The 17,026-nt window shown below is 43.1% G+C and overlaps 1 protein-coding gene across 1 annotated transcript in view; it reads left to right on the forward strand.

Moving 5' to 3' along the window:
• LOC136638876 (C-type lectin domain family 4 member M-like) overlaps nucleotides 1-16,537 on the forward strand; it is a 53,357-nt gene extending 36,820 nt beyond the window's left edge. Inside the window, exons 8-11 of the mRNA XM_066612905.1 lie at nucleotides 1,280-1,405; nucleotides 7,947-8,069; nucleotides 15,269-15,365; nucleotides 16,405-16,537. Of these exons, the coding sequence (XP_066469002.1) occupies nucleotides 1,280-1,405; nucleotides 7,947-8,069; nucleotides 15,269-15,365; nucleotides 16,405-16,537 (479 nt within the window). The remainder of the gene's footprint in view (nucleotides 1-1,279; nucleotides 1,406-7,946; nucleotides 8,070-15,268; nucleotides 15,366-16,404) is intronic.
• Nucleotides 16,538-17,026: the final 489 nt, after the last annotated feature.

A 17,026-nucleotide genomic window follows, 5' to 3' on the forward strand; every position in this document is an offset into this window, starting at 1 on the left:
TGGGGTTGCATTACAGCTATAACAGTGCTGGAAAATTGGATCGGATTGGGCCCTTGATCCCATACAAGCTGTCAAAGATTTTCTAATAGAGATGAGAAATTCCGGCATTGTTTATTCAGCAAGGAGATTTCTATCCAATCTTTTGTGAATATCATGTAACTCAAAAGTTCTGGTTGTTAATATTACAATCAATTAAAAATATTATAGGCTATGAGATAGAATCCAATGTAAAGTTCTGTGGATGGATCTGACAAACATTGTAGACTGGTTGCCATAGAATCAGTCTGTTATCTATTGCCAAAATTGTTATTGCAGATTATTGTTATTGTGTGGAAGAATCAACTACCCCCTTCCAGGGTAACCATTTTAGAAGCGCTGCTGCAAATAGCTGCAGTGCTAGAGGCTTGTTGCTGGACCCAACTATTCCAGCCATTGACAGTGAGCCAACAAGATGGACAGGATGGGCTTTGGAGCCTTGGGCTGGTGATGAAGTGAGTGGAAGATGGCTATCAGCGATGATGGCTCTGCCAACATCATCTACTCTGTTTTGAGTCCAACACGCCCCCTTGCCCTTTTTGGACTTGCGGCAGCTAAAGAACTAGCACAGGTCCAAGTGGACCCATAGGGACCTATGCGGGAGCAGAATACAGTAGGAAACAGAAATGTTTACTTACTGGTCTATAAGAGTTTTTGTGGGATGAGTGCTATGGTATATACTAAAATTAAAAACTAATACTGAGCTAAAAACTCTGATAAAAATTGAAAATTGAAATATAAAACTGAATACAAAAATAAATAAAAATTTTTATTTTCAGTTTTATTTTTCCGTTTTCTACTTTTGCCAGAGTTTTTAGCTTAGTCTTTAGTTTTTAACACTTAGTTTTTAGTTCAGACCACGGCACTCATGTCGAAAAAATATTTTATAGTCCTTTATGGAGTCCAGCCGTGAAAGCCTTAGTGTGTTTAATGTTTACTTACCTCTCAGCCCCACGTGGCCTCTAGCCCCTGCAGGATGCAGTGGAGTGTGTGCCAGCATTGCTGTGCCCTGTGTGCAGCCTATACTTAGGATTGGGCCCTCAATTAGTATGCAGTAATAAATATTTTTAAGGACAGTTCCCTGTTTATTTCCTTGATATGTTGTTATGTAATGCCAATTAATAAGACATTATAATATGTAAATCCAAAAAAGAGAGGAACAGATTTTTTTTACAGCAACCCCTTGTACAAGTGACTATGTTCTAATTAATAAGGCTACATCAACCCGTTTATCTCTGCTTAGATCTATCCAGTGAGCTTGATTATGAGAATGATTATGAGGATGGTGATGTTGTGACTTCAGTGATTTCTGGAACAGAAAAGGTTCCCTCAGCTGTGAAACAGACAAGAGACGTTGAAAAAGAGAATGGTGAGGAAATAGCCACGTAATTCATTTTGAAATGTGTTTGAAATAATACATCAGCAAGGATATCTATTTTATTTATTTATTTGAAAAATTTATATCCTGCCTTTCCCAAGTCAAAGCAAATGCTCAAGAACAAAAAAAAAGAACAAACAAAAATGGATATATCAACAGTCTACAATATTTAAAAAATGTATCTACATATTACATGCAGTTTTAAGTGCTTTGTTGAGGAATGGCCTCCAAATAGTTTCAAAGTTATCCATTTGCAACTACCTTCTACGAGTCATTCGCTTGAAAAGCGATAGGTGCAAAAAATCATCTATCCGTTGAGTACAAGTTGGTGGCCTACAATCCTTCCAATTAAGTACTATGAGGCCGCAGTCCTAACCCATTTTCCAGCACTGACATGGCAATGCAGCTCTGAGGTAAAGAAACAGACATTCCCTTACTTTGAGGAGGCCTCCTTAAGTAACACCCAACTGCAGGATGCAGCACACGTCCCATTGGCACCGCTTTGCCAGTGCTGGAAAGTGGGTTAGGATTGCGCCCTGAGTCTTTTTGCCATTGTGAGGGCACAGAGAGTCCACTTTCGTTGACCCCGTTGTTAGTCTCCAAATCTCAGGGGATTGTTCAGAGTAACATATGTACCTGTAAATATCACTGGTTGTTGTATCACTATTTGAATAATATTAAGAAATTTACTCCCCAGAAATTTACGATAACTGGACATGACCATAACATATGTGAAAAAGAAGCATCCATACTCCTACATAACCAACATCTGGATTCATTGCTAAGTCCTTTTGTATTTGTGGTGTCCAGTATACCCTAAAAATAATTTTTTGCTGTATTAAATTGAAGATTCATAGATATTGCAGCTACACTCTTGAGTACCACATCCCATTGATTACTCAGGGTAGAGCAATCCAATTCCAAATTCCATTTATCTTGAAGCCCATGTGTATCATACTTAATACACGACAGTAAATGTTTATAAACAAAAATTACCAAATTTGTCCTTTCAGAGGACTGGATAAGTGTATCTAAAAGTACAGGGGCCTGTGAGGTTGATAAAGCTGAAGGATCAAATTTAGAAACTAACAGATGCCACAATTGTAAGTATTGCCAGGATGCAGTCATTGGGAGACCATATACTTCTCATAGTTTCTCAAAAGGAAAAAAAAACTCCTGGTCCTCATCATTAAGGTGATTCAACGTAAACACTGCTCTATCAGACAAGGTTCTCAATAGAAAAGGTTACTTCGAGATTTTTAAGATTGAATTAAGCCATAGTGTTAATCCAGAGTAGTTATTTTCAACTAGTGTGCCATGACACATTGATGTGCTGCGAATGGTCCACAGGTGTGCCATGGGAGTTTGGGGTTGGATCATTTGTTAGTAGGGCCATTGGGGGATGTGAGCCCCCTGCTGGCTGTGTGGTATGCCTTGTTAATTGTCAAAAAACAGATGGAGTGCCTCAACAATTTTAGCATCCTGTCAGTGTGCCATGTGATGAAAAAGGTTGAAAATCACTGATCTAGAGCACGGGTCTCCACACCCTGGCCCGGGGGCCAGATGCGGCCTGCAGTGAGCCTCTATCCGGCCCGCAGCCAGCCTCTTGTCCCCTGAAAACCTTTGGCCCACTCGACTGAACATGACCAGAGCTGTGCTCTGATTTCATCTGGAGGGTGTTCTGAGGGCAGGCGAGGCTGAGTGAATGAGCCCATTCATTCATTTATTCAGTTATCTAAGTTCCATCTCTAATTTATTTATTTAAATTTTATATTTACATTTTTTTCAGCCCTGAGCACTGCGCCAGATATTTCATGTGGCCCTCTGGCCAAAAAGTTTGGAGACCCCTGATCTAGAGTGTGAGTAGGGATCAAAAGCAAATTGTCATGCCATATTCCAAACATACCTAACCAAGTTTAGTGCCACAGATAACTGCCTAGTATTGGTATGTATAGACCCCAGAGCAATCCACATACACATTGGGGTTAATAAGAACATTTCCAATCTGATCCAAGATGGCATTTCTGTTTGTTGATTGTCCCATATGTTACAAGAGGTTAGCAAATATACACGATGATAAAGAATAAAGTCCGGGAGTCCAGCCTCCTCCCTTTATGTGTCAGCTGCATACTCTTCAAAAACATCCGTGGCATAGCAGATCCCCATGAAAATTTCTGAAATAAGGTATAAAGTTTGTTGATGTAACTTTGTGGTATATAAGAAAAAATAGCATGCAGTACATATATGGGGTACAACATTCATTTTTAGTTTCACTTTACCCCATAGAGACATATTTGGCACATAGGGAACAAAGCATAGCCCATTTATTGAGATCAACTGCGATTTCATGTGTCAGCTTGTCCAAATTCAATTTGGTCATCTGCATTATGTCTCTGGGAATATAAATTCCCAAATATTTAATACAATCAGGATGCCATCTAAATTTCCAAACACTGAATATGTTTTGCAAAATATTGACTTCCAGTGCATAACTTCAGATTTACTCTAATTGATAATATAACCAGAGATATTTCCAAAAGCAGTAATAAGTTTAAGTAATTCAGGTATGGCTGCAAGGGGGTCTGCTATAAATAACATCAGCATACATAATAATTTTAAATTCAATAGCATTATATCTAATGCTCCTAATGCTAGGATTTTATCTAATGGCACAAGCTAACAGTTCTAAACACAAATCAAATATTAGGGGTGAGAGTGGGCAACCCTATCTACGTACCTTTTTCCAAATGAATAGGAGACAAACAGCCATTTACTAATATATAGATATAGATCCAGCATGTAAAATCTGAATCCACTGCAAAAATTCTGTAGGAATACCAAATTTCATAAAAGCGACCAAAATAAATTTCCAATGGAGCATATCAAAAGCTTTACCCCCTGCCCCCCAATAAAGACACCAGGCTGAGGTTTAGGGTTGAACTAGGTTTAGGGTTGAACTTTATTAATAACAAGGCAAACACAAAATTAAGCAGGGCTAGCTGAGGAAAGGGGGGTTAACCCTCCCAACACGTGAGCACCTAAAATTGGGGAAGACAGACCACACCATTTACCTTCCCCGGGGCTCAAGGGCGAACCAACTGACTTGGACCTGCCACCAGTTGATCGACTGGGTACAGCCTGACTATGCCACCATGAAGGGGCAGGGCAGCTGGCCAGCTGGCCTGCAGGGCAAACCATGCAAGCGTAGCCAGACCAGTCAAGGGGGTTTGCAAGCCTACCTCTTCAAGTTGGCTAGGCATCATGTGGGCAGTTCTGACTCACCCCCTGACCTTGCTGCCCTGGATGGACACTGAGTTGCCCTACCTACCCCACCCCGCACACATTATGCCAAGTGACCAGTTAAAGGGGATAAACCTAACCAAGCCCTTTCCCAAAGATGGCAGTTCGGGGTTGGCGGAAAAACTGCCACCCATGGCCAAACAGAGTGACAGCAAAAAATTCCTACTCAGCCCTGTAAAAGCAACCAGCTAGTCTCAGACTGAGCCAAGGCAGGGGGGCAGGGTCACTGCAGCTCCCAAACTGGTGGGTAAAATTCGCCCACAGGAGCTCAGTCCCCCTCCAGCAAGTGGCACAGGCTAATGGGAGTCTGCCCCTCAGCCTGCCTGCACGAGGTGGGGCAGGGCAACCAACCCTTAGCGCTCAAGGCACTAACAGTCTTTCTGAGTATCCAATGGAAGAACAAACGTCTGATTAACTTTTTTGCCTTCGAGAGAAATTAAATCTTCTACAAGTCTCAGATTATCTATCCCTTGTCCTCCATGGATAAATCCCACCGTATCTGGATGTACAAATGTTTTAATAACTTGCTGTGTCTATTAGCAAACAGAGTGGACAATATTTTATCATCTACATTCATTAGTGATAAAGGATGATAATTTGCACACTGGGTATGGTCCTTAGCTGGTTAAACATTCATCTTAACATTAAACACTAAAACATTAAAAACATTAAGACAAAACAAAGCAAAACCCAATGTACATCATCAAACCGTGGACACACACACAAATTAGTTTGAGGAAGCAGTCACACCACAGCACTCTTGCAGAGGCTCTGAGGGCAAATAATCACCCATCACACAAATACCAGGCAAAACAGATGTGTTTAGAGTCCTCACATAATTATCTACATAATTATTGTAATTATCTACATAATTATCACAAAACGTTACTATGAAGTTATTATCTCTACTTTACACGTCTGATTTTCTCTTGATTATATCACAATCAAGTGGGCAGAAATGATGGAAAATGAACTTTTTAAAACCATACTCTGGTTTAGTAAGTGTAAGGGAAAAAATGTCATACATGTGACATGGATTTTTAAGGCTGAAGTCCTTTTTCTGGGTGTAAGCTCCACTGTGCACAAGGGGCATTACTTCTTTGTAAACATCCATAGCACTGTATGATTTGGAGTAGCTGGAAGACCAGGCTTACAGTATACATGTCTACTCAGAAGTAAGCCCCATTGAGGTCAACAGGACTTCCACTCAGGGAACTGTTAGGATTTTGGCCCCAACACGCCCCCTTACCTCTACTCAGACCTGTGCCAGCTAAAGCTAAAATTAACTGGTGTTTCTCTGTTTAGAAGTATCCAGTGATTCTGACTATGAGAATGATTTTGATGATGGTGGTGTTCTGACTCCAGTGCTTTCTGAAACTGAAAATATGCCCTTGGCTGTGAAACAGAGAAGAGAGAAGGAAAATCAAAGTGGTGAGATGACCACAGTTTACTGATTGCTAAAGCAAAGAGAGTTTCCCTGCTTCAGCCCTGAATGGTAATATATTCTTCAACTGGAGATCTACGGGACACATAGATATACTATAGTCATCAACAGGAGATGTAAATATCTTACATCTGTTGTTGTCCATGTTCTTAAAAACTCACACAAACTCACAGCTCTGTCATGTTTATACCTCATCCACGTGCTCTAGCAAAGGAGACGGATCCTATTTTCCAGGGAAAGTGCCATGCTGAGGAAAACTTCACTCATTCCAAATAAGCTGTTTTGTAACAATAGCAACTCTCCCCAACCCCCCAAAAACCCCAAAATTCACTGACCTCTCTGCTTTTGGAATCCCTATAACATTTATGTCTTTGTGTCAGCTTCAAAATTTTTCTTTAGCATGTTAAGAATCCTACACATTGTAATTATGGTAATGGGTAATTTGGCCCTAGGTGTGTTTGTTGGCTGAGGGCTTCCCTGTAGCAGTGGCTGCTTGTCCAGTGTCTAAACCATTGGTTCTCACACATTTAGCACCGGGACCCACTTTTTAGAATGAGAATCTGTCAGGACTCACCAGAAGCGATGTCATGAACGGAAGTGACATCATCAAGCAGGAAAAATTTTTACAATCCTAGGCTGCAATCCTACCCACACTTACCCAGGAGTAAGTCCCATTTACTGTCATTGTTAAAAGAATATATATAGTAGCTTGTTAAAAGTACAGGTCTGTAACTTTCCACAAATGCAGTCACATACCATGGGAGCATCAAGTCTAATTTATTAAAAATAAAATGAATGGAGACACACCTGAAATCGGCTCACGACCCACAGTTTGAGAAACACTGATCTAAACATTTGATCTTGCAACTCAGTTCTGCTTGTTCTCTCATGTGACATTATTGTATTTCTCAAATGAGAACCTCTTCACCAATTTTCTCTTCCACAGATCCTCAGTCTACAAGAAGGAGAGGCCGTGGAGGAAGACTGTCCCTAGTAATTCTTTATTGCCTGGTAGTCATATGCTTTGCCATGTGTGCTACTCTCCTCTCCTTGTTCCTGGTGAGGTGTAAGTGAAATCCTTCAGACAACACTAAGAGAGACTTGTGTATCTGTATTTGTAGGATCAAAACAGAGGATATTGCCACCCTATGCTTCCCTTCCCCCCCCCCCCGGCTGATGCAGGTTTAACCAAAATGGCTCAAGTTGCATTGGGGGGGGGGGGCTGTACTGGAGGTCTCCTCTGGGTAAGGGAACATTTGTTTAATGTCCCTTTAATAAAAAGGAACTCCAACACTTCATGTTTTCTGAAATGAACCATTTCATTTCAAGGTTTGCAAGGACAGAGCAAGATCAATGCAGCTCAGTCTGCATTAGGCTGGAGGGACGCAGTGGCAGATTTGGGATGAAGGGCATCCTGAATCTGCAACTCCCCCCACCACGTGACTTGACCTGCACAATTTGCTTAATGGATGGGCTAGTCCTGGGGCTATGTTTCTTTGAACGTCAGGGATGTCTTCACTTACGTTATCATAGATCAATTTCAATTAATGCCAGAAAGGTTCACACAATCACACATGAAGAAACATTCTTGTGCTACAATGATAGACAACCCCTAAAATATGAGTGAGGATGTGGACTTGCTTGAAGGATAGATGGAATACTGTTCCATCTATAGATATTAATACTGTTAACACTGTTAATTAATATCGCACTCAACTGTTTGGATAGATATCCTGAGATGTTGCTGTGAAGTCCATCTGCTGATGCTATTGTCGTTTTGTTTCTTAGGTGGTCTAATGGCAAAAGGGAACTTGACTTCTGTGCCAGAAGAACTGGCTGAGCTGAAAAGAAGGAATGAGAGAATTGCGGAGGATGTGGTCCAGGTGCAAAAAGAGTTGCACAACCTCACAGGTGAGGGGCCATTCAGTTTCTTCTGAGACAGTCACAGGTTGGGAGGCTACAGGTTTGCTTGTGTTACCTCTCATGCTCAGTATTTCTCAAGGAGGAAAAAAGAAATGTAACATAAGGGCCTAAAGTTAAAGGCTTTTGCTTACCATCTTCTGCTCTCCAAAACTGAAGGACCTCCCTTCTGAGGCAAATACAGTAGTGGCTGTGGGGAGATGGCGGAGATTCAGACTGAGGCTGCAGAAGGGTTCAATAATGCATTTACAGTCATGTCAGACCTGAACTACAAGTTGCATTAACCACAGGACAGTGTAGTTCAGCTCTTAGTTTCACCTCTATGTAGAAGTCATGAGGGACCACAGTTTGGATTGGAGTTGAGATGCTGGGGTAAAGGGTATTTTAGTCTTTACCTCTGCACTGTTTTCATGTGGAAAACTGTGCCCCCCAAAGCAACTAGTTGACCCTTAAATCCTTTGCTACATTCTGCAACTTGTGCAGGTGTCACATCGAGGTGAAATTACAGTAATGAAATGATGGTGTCATGTGGCTAACACAAAGGTTTCATTTCTCCCTGTGCTATTTTAAAATCAGAAGTCATCCATTAAAGGCCAATGGAAGCTTTTTTCAAACAATATACACACTGGTGGGGGGAATGATACGCTCAGGAGTGAAACAGCAACAGGGACAAAATCCTAAATATTCCCCAACATGCACCCCTGACACAATTGCACCATGTTGGAACCTCCCCCACCCAACTGATATTTAAGAAATAGGCAACCCACTGGACCACATCATGTGTAACAGGCATGTCTAATGGGGTCCTTAATGGACCCTCCCTGTTGTCTGAGTACCACCTCCTGTGGGGGATGTGCTACTGCTTTCTGAGATAACAAGGATTAACAAAATATCTTTCCGTATATTTTGTGAAGGGCAAGAGGCTGCTTATGCAAAGTGCTCCTTGGTTTTACCTTGTTTCCCATAATCAAATTTCCCTAATGAGACACCAGCAAGTTATAGTCACATGTTTTCTCATCTAAGATATTGTCTTCCTGGCAATGGGTTGATGCACTGTGATTGGTTGCCAAAGTAGCCTGTATCCTATGCTCTATAATTAGGAAGTGGAAAGGTGGGGGGAACTGGCATGGTGTCATTTTCTGCTGTTTCTCCTCTCCCCATTGTTCCTTATCAGGTTACTCCCACCTATGCCAGTTCTTTGGTTGGCATAGCATTTTTCCAGCACTGAAGACATGTATGAAGAGGAGTTAGGGTATGGTGTACGTAAACTCCTCCTCCTCATCCCTCCCAGGCCCCTCTGTAATGGAAATGCTCAAGATCCCTCAAGGACAGGGGTCTCCAAACCCCGGCCCAGGGGCCAGATGCAGCCCACAGGAAGCCTGTTGCTGGCCCGCGGCCAACTTCATGTCCCCTGAAAGCCTCTGGCCCACTCAACTGAACATGACCAGAACTGTGCTCTGATTGTGTCTGGAGGGTGTTCTGAGGGCCAGGGAGGTTGAATGAATGAGCCCATTCATTCATTTATTCACTCATCTAAGTTCTATCTCTAATTTATTTATTGAAATTTTATATTGAAATTTTTTTCCCGGACCACCACACCATGCCAGATATTTGATGTGGCCCTCTGGCCAAAAAGATTGGAGACCCCTGCTCAAGGAGATAGGGTGTTGTGTCAACAGTGGCCCCTTGCTCTGGCAGGCAAGCATGGGGTTAACACAAGGGCCTTAGATTGCAGTGAGTGTGCTGCACAGCTGCAGCCACTTGGAGGCAGAAAGGCCCTCAGGGTTAAAAGCAGCTCCTAAGGAAAGAAAAGGGGTGTGGGTGGTAGAAAAAGGAAAGCTTGGGGAAGGAAGGAAGGAAAGATTTAACTGATGGATTAATGGACTGAAGAAATAATGGACTAGCTGATAGTCTACTATACCAGTTGCCTGACCAATGGACTAACAGACAAACGAGGAGTGCTGGAACAGAGATTGCTGGAGACACTGGTGTGCGGCTGCAATGTCCAAGACTGGCTGAGGACCAAGGTGTTGTAGTCACAGTGGCTGGAGAAGTTGGTAGAAATGGGAAGGAAGGAGGACCTCTGTAGGGTGAACAGCTACCCTGGTGGAGGGGTCCTGCAGTGCAAAATTTGGGCCACTGTTAGGAAACAAAGGGGAGCTAATTAGCTTAAAGTGGGTATAGGTTCTCTAGGTGAAGCTTGGACTGGAAATGTGGCAAAATACCCTCTCACATCAAGCCTCAATCTCCTTCCTGTTCTGGCCTCCTCTGCACAAGCAGAGTTGCACTGATGTCTGAGTGACATCCCAGTTACATCGGCTCTGCATGTTTCAGCATTGTGCCAACATCAGTGGCACATCCATTGGCAGGTGGACTTTTGCATCAGCTGGGCTGCCATTGAAATAGTGTGCGTAAAGATACGCTGGCGTATCTCAAGGATAGGATTGTGCCTTCCCCTCCATTCTGGGGAACGGTTTCTTCCTTGAAGCTCATCAGTGGTTCCTTACAGAGAGATCAGTAATGATGGATAAACCTCTCTGCAGTGTACAGAAATTGGGAGCTTTGGGTGTGTTCTTGGATTCACAATCTGTTAATGTAGGTAGGACAACAGTGTGGCTTAATATTAGTGGGATGCTCCACATGATGCTTTCAAAATGGGTTCGATCAGATGTTTCTGCTCTTGGTTGTTTGCTTGGTTTTCATATTTTGTGTGCTAATTTTTGTAAACTGTTTTGCCATGGTTTTTACATTTTAAAGCAGTATAAAAATATACCTCAGAAATCTCTTTACCATGCTGAGTTCTTCAGCAGATAAACAAATGCAGAAATCAATTTCTAGATCAGTGTTTCTGAAACTGTGGGTTGGGACCCACCATTTATTTCAATATTTTATTTTTAATAAATCAGACTTGATGCTACCATGGTATGTGACTGCATTTGGGGAAATGTTACAGGGCAGGAGGTCTGGTCTAGAGGGTAGAGCCTCCATTTGCCTGAAGATTAACATCCACAAGGTCGCCAGTTCAAGGCCACCGGCACCGTGCGACCTTGAAGCAGCTGGCAAGCTGCAGCTGAGCTGTTCCATCTGCTCGGAGCGTGGGAGGATGGAGGCCAGAATGTTAAACCAGATCGGAGTGTAACAGCTTGAATGTGGTGGTTCTTGAAAGAGAGAACCTTCTTTCAATTTGTAAAAATCCCTGCGTGGATTTAATAAGCCTGCCTGTGTAAACCGCCTTGAATAAAGTCTTGAATAAAGACCAAGAAAGGCGGTATATAAATACTGTATATTATTATTATTATATTATCTGTACTCTTAACAGACTACTATGTATATGCTTTTAACAATGATAGTAAATAGCACTTACTCCTAGGTAAATGTGGATAGGATTGCAGCCTAGGCTTGTTAAAAGTTTTCCTACTTAATGATGTCACTTCCGGTCATGACATCACTTCTGGTGGGTCCTGACAGATTCTCATTCTAAAGATTGGGTCCTGGTGCTAAAAGTTGGAGAAACACTGTTCTAGACAGCTTCAAAACTAGGTTGTCTGGAAATAAACTGTTCAAAAGCACCATATAATAAATGTTGAAGATGGTAGTTGCATTTTAGGGTTGCACATTCATTTTGTAATACCTGGAAAAAAATGGACTCAGAATGTGCCCATTCAGGCTGCAGTCCTGAACACACTTTTCTGGGAGTAAGCTGATTGAACACCATGAGACTTACTTCTGCATAGACACATATAGGATCATGCTGTCCAGTCCTTCATGGTATAGATACCATTCAGTTAATTCAGGAATTTCTTCATTTTTACTGATGGGGGGCGGGTCTAGGAACTGAACAGTAATGTGGCAAGCTGCCTCCTCCCTGCCAAAAAATGTCTCTATGTCTGAAAGGAGCAACAGAGTCAAAACTGCAGGTTATGCAGGGAACAATTGCCATGAAGTGCCCCAGCTCTGTTCCTAACCCCATCTTGGAACTCTTGCAGATTTCTTCTGTCTCAGCTGTCCCCACAACTGGCAGCGTTTTGAGGAAAAATGCTATTTCTTTTCAACAATGAGTGGAAACTGGACGTCTGCCAAGCAGTCTTGTGAGGCTGAAGGGGCTCACCTGGTTATAATTGACAACAGGGCAGAACAGGTCAGTGTGTGTTCTTTTCCCCCTTAGTTTTGCTCTGTACCAGAGATATGTACCAGTTGACTACTGGAAGCAATGATGTGATCGTACAAGGGGGTCTTATACTGATTGGTCCATTAGTCCATGATTGGACCGGCAGCAGCTCTCCAGGGTCTCAGGCGGGGTCACCTTTTTCTCCTCAACTGCTCCTTCACCCTTGCTGACTGGAGATGCCAGGGATGGAACCTCAGGCCTCTTGCATGCAGGGAATGTCCTCTTGCCACTGATCTATGGCCCTTTCCCAGGACCAAACATCTGAGTATACAAGTCAGCCCAAGATTGCCTGCTGCTCTCCCCTTACCTTCCAGCCTCTCTCCCTTTCTCTCCCTGGCTTGGAAAAGGAAGAGAGCGTGGAAGAAGTAGTGTTGGTGACTTTCTAGGCCACCACTCATCTTTCCGCTGTGCTTCCTCTTCTGCTCCATCCTCGATGCAGCTGCAATGCAGCCACAAGGTATGGGGAACAAATGTCCCTTACTTTGAGGAGGCCTCCACGACAACCCTGCCACTGCAGGATGCAGCACACACCCTGTTGGCACAGCTGCATCAGCAATAATAATAATAATAAACTTTATTTATATCCCGCCCTTCTCCCCGAAGGGACCCAGGGCGGCTTACAACAGATTAAAAACAGATTAAAAACATAATTTAACCGCAAATAAAAAAAACATATTAAAAACACATTAACAAATGCCCATAAAAACCGTAGTCAGATAAAAAGTCAGATAAAAAGAGCAAAACGCAGCAAATCATAGAGGAATCAGGCCTGTAAAAATAGTAAAAGATATAGAAAAGATGTTTAAAAAGGCCATGAACTCAGAAGGCTTCTTTAAACAAAAAGGTCTTCAGGCCTCGCCGAAAAGTCTCAAGAGAGGGAGCCATTCTCAAATCAAGGGGAAGGGAGTTCCATAATGTTGGTGCCACTACTGAGATAGAGGTTAAAAGAGAAGATGTTTCAGACCTCATTGATAAATTAAAGATCAATAAGTCACCGGGCCCTGATGGCATACACCCAAGGGTTATTAAGGAATTGAAGAATGAAGTTGCAGATCTCTTGACTAAGGTATGCAACTTGTCCCTCAAAACGGCCACAGTGCCAGAAGATTGGAGGATAGCAAATGTCACGCCTATTTTTAAAAAGGGAAAGAGGGGGGACCCGGGAAACTATAGGCCGGTCAGCCTAACATCCATACCGGGTAAGATGGTGGAATGCCTCATCAAAGATAGGATCTTAAAACACATAGACGAACAGGCCTTGCTGAGGGAGAGTCAGCATGGCTTCTGTAAGGGTAAGTCTTGCCTCACAAACCTTATAGAATTCTTTGAAAAGGTCAACAGGCATGTGGATGTGGGAGAACCCGTGGACATTATATATCTGGACTTTCAGAAGGCGTTTGACACGGTCCCTCACCAAAGGCTACTGAAAAAACTCCACAGTCAGGGAATTAGAGGACAGGTCCTCTCGTGGATTGAGAACTGGTTGGAGGCCAGGAAGCAGAGAGTGGGTGTCAATGGGCAATTTTCACAATGGAGAGAGGTGAAAAGCGGTGTGCCCCAAGGATCTGTCCTGGGACCGGTGCTTTTCAACCTCTTCATAAATGACCTGGAGACAGGGGTGAGCAGTGAAGTGGCTAAGTTTGCAGACGACACCAAACTTTTCTGAGTGGTAAAGACCAGAAGTGATTGTGAGGAGCTCCAGAAGGATCTCTCCAGACTGGCAGAATGGGCAGCAAAATGGCAGATGCGCTTCAATGTCAGTAAGTGTAAAGTCATGCACATTGGGGCAAAAAATCAAAACTTTAGATATAGGCTGATGGGTTCTGAGCTGTCTGTGACAGATCAGGAGAGAGATCTTGGGGTGGTGGTGGACAGGTCGATGAAAGTGTCGACCCAATGTGCGGTGGCAGTGAAGAAGGCCAATTCTATGCTTGGGATCATTAGGAAGGGTATTGAGAACAAAACAGTTAGTATTATAATGCCGTTATACAAATCTATGGTAAGGCCACACCTGGAGTATTGTGTCCAGTTCTGGTCGCCGCATCTCAAAAAAGACATAGTGGAAATGGAAAAGGTGCAAAAGAGAGCGACTAAGATGATTACGGGGCTGGGGCACCTTCCTTATGAGGAAAGGCTACGGCGTTTGGGCCTCTTCAGCCTAGAAAAGCGACGCTTGAGGGGGGACATGATTGAGACATACAAAATTATGCAGGGGATGGACAGAGTGGATAGGGAGATGCTCTTTACACTCTCACATAATACCAGAACCAGGGGACATCCACTAAAATTGAGTGTTGGGCGGGTTAGGACAGACAAAAGAAAATATTTCTTTACTCAGCGCGTGGTCGGTCTGTGGAACTCCTTGCCACAGGATGTGGTGCTGGCGTCTAGCCTAGACGCCTTTAAAAGGGGATTGGACGAGTTTCTGGAGGAAAATCCATTATGGGGTACAAGCCATGATGTGTATGCGCAACCTCCTGATTTTAGGAATGGGTTAAGTCAGAATGCCAGATGTAGGGGAGAGCACCAGGATGAGGTCTCTTGTTATCTGGTGTGCTCCCTGGGGCATTTGGTGGGCCGCTGTGAGATACAGGAAGCTGGACTAGATGGGCCTATGGCCTGATCCAGTGGGGCTGTTCTTATGTTCTTATGAGAAGGCCCTATTTCTTGCCGCCGCCCCACGTACCTCCTTAGGTGGCGGCACTTGTGAAAAGGCCTGGAAAATTGGATAGTATCAGGCTCTATTCTTACAGTATTTCATAACACGTTTGCGACTGATAATAGTGATGTTGAACTTAAGAACAAAACTTACAAACAGGCACCCCTGGAGCTTATCTTTAAGTAGAGGAGTTTCTGTATATTATTAGTTGCTGTTGTATTTTTTCCCCTGAATACTATTTTATGACGTTTTGATTGTTTTTGTTTTAGTATTGCTAGAGACTGGATTCTTTTGGGGGAAAAGCAGGCTGTTTAAATAAAATAAATGCATAATCTTGTTTTCCCATCTAGCATTTTTTGACAGGGCAACTGGTCAATGGGGAAGTGGCTTGGATAGGGCTGAGTGATACAGTCACTGAAGGCAAGTGGGTCTGGGTGGATGGCACTCCCTTGTCTTTATCGTAAGTAATCCCCCATTAAGTGGGGTTTTCTTTTCTACAGCAGAATTGTATCTCAGAGCCCATTTATGTGAGACAGCAACATTTGTGTACTGAATAACTGCAGAGATTCTCAAAATGCCTTTTGGACAACCAGATTTCAGGACTGCGGCACTTTGTGAAATATATTATACATACATCTAAGAAGGTAGCCTGTACCTTCCAAAGTTGTCTTTATTACAAAGCAATTAGAGCCACAGTCCACTAATGATTCTTGCAGTTGCTAGCTTGTCTTCTGCTGTCCAGATCACCCAATCTAGACCGGGGTACCCAATTCAAATAAGAGTGAGAGCCAATGTTGCAACACCCATTGTTATTCACGGAAAAATAACCATTCTCCTAATTCTGCATCATCAGATTGGTTCTACCCTATTTACATTGTAAAACTGGAAAAATTAGCAATTGTAATTGTTTTTAAACATTTATAAAATAACAGCCCAATCCATCATAACACCCCAAACAGCAATACAGTGGTGCCAACTTGGCACCTGCTGCATCCCAGAGGGCAGTTTTGGCCATTGGAGTGGCCTCGAGGCAAGCCCCTACAAACCCAGTGGGTTTTCCCTTCAAGGGATGAGTGGGAATAGGGCGGGGGTTTAGGAAAGAGTGAGATGAAAAACAGGCTTTTCACATTTGCAGTGTGGTGTATAGAAGCAGAGGCAGACTGCGCACCGGAAGCATCTTGTGCAATCAGGGTCTTCTGCTGAATCTGAGGAGGTAGCAGCTCTGCTGCCTGGTGGAGAGTCTGTGCTTCTTGTTTCCACCTATGCTCTACCTCGCTGTTGCTATATGAATAAAGCAATCATTAAATGCCAAAAACCTTCAGTGGTCTCTCCTCCAGGGAAACCAGAACTCAGGTACACACACCTGCACCTTCTTATTGCCCACGGAAGTGGGAAATGTGCCACAGTACAATGCATGTGATACTTGCTGTTCTGTTCTAAATTGTTTTCTTACTGTGGTAATTCCTGTACTGAACTTCACCTTTCACTGCTACCATCAGATTCTGGCGCAGAGGAGAACCCAACGACAGTGGAGAGGGAGGTGAGGACTGTGCTACGCTCCAGTTTAATGGGCAGTGGAATGATGTGAGCTGCTCTACTAGTGACTTCTGGATCTGTGAAAAGACATGCTAGTCAATCTCCTGTCTACACAGCAATTCTTCTCAAGCCCTTGAAAGCCACTGTGTCTCTGCCTGGGTGCTACTGCAAGTCGTAGAGTTCATTGGCTGTCATCACAAACACCAAGCAGGCATCCTCCTCCACTTCCGCCTTTCCTTTTTATGTGTTCTTTTCCTGAATGCCTGACTGCACATTCTGCATCTTGCTCATGTCGAACAAACAGCCAAACTTCACTTTGAATCATTTTGAACCAAACTTCTGCAAATTCATTCTGAGTTTCTTCTGAAGTGCAGTGGCTGCAAGATTGTGATTTGATCGTGCTTGAGGTGCATGGTTTTCAACAACAGTACTTCACAAAGCAATTTGCACATTTCCCAGAGTATGTGCTAGAATGCATCTAAGAAAATCTGTACTTTGGTATGATCAGGCTCATGCATGGACAAATGTTCTTTGCTCCTGTGTGAATGCACATAGCAGTGAGACTAATTTGTAGCCTGCATATGT

Source organism: Tiliqua scincoides, chromosome 2 (genome assembly GCF_035046505.1).
Source record: "Tiliqua scincoides isolate rTilSci1 chromosome 2, rTilSci1.hap2, whole genome shotgun sequence".
Lineage (NCBI taxonomy): Eukaryota > Metazoa > Chordata > Lepidosauria > Squamata > Scincidae > Tiliqua > Tiliqua scincoides.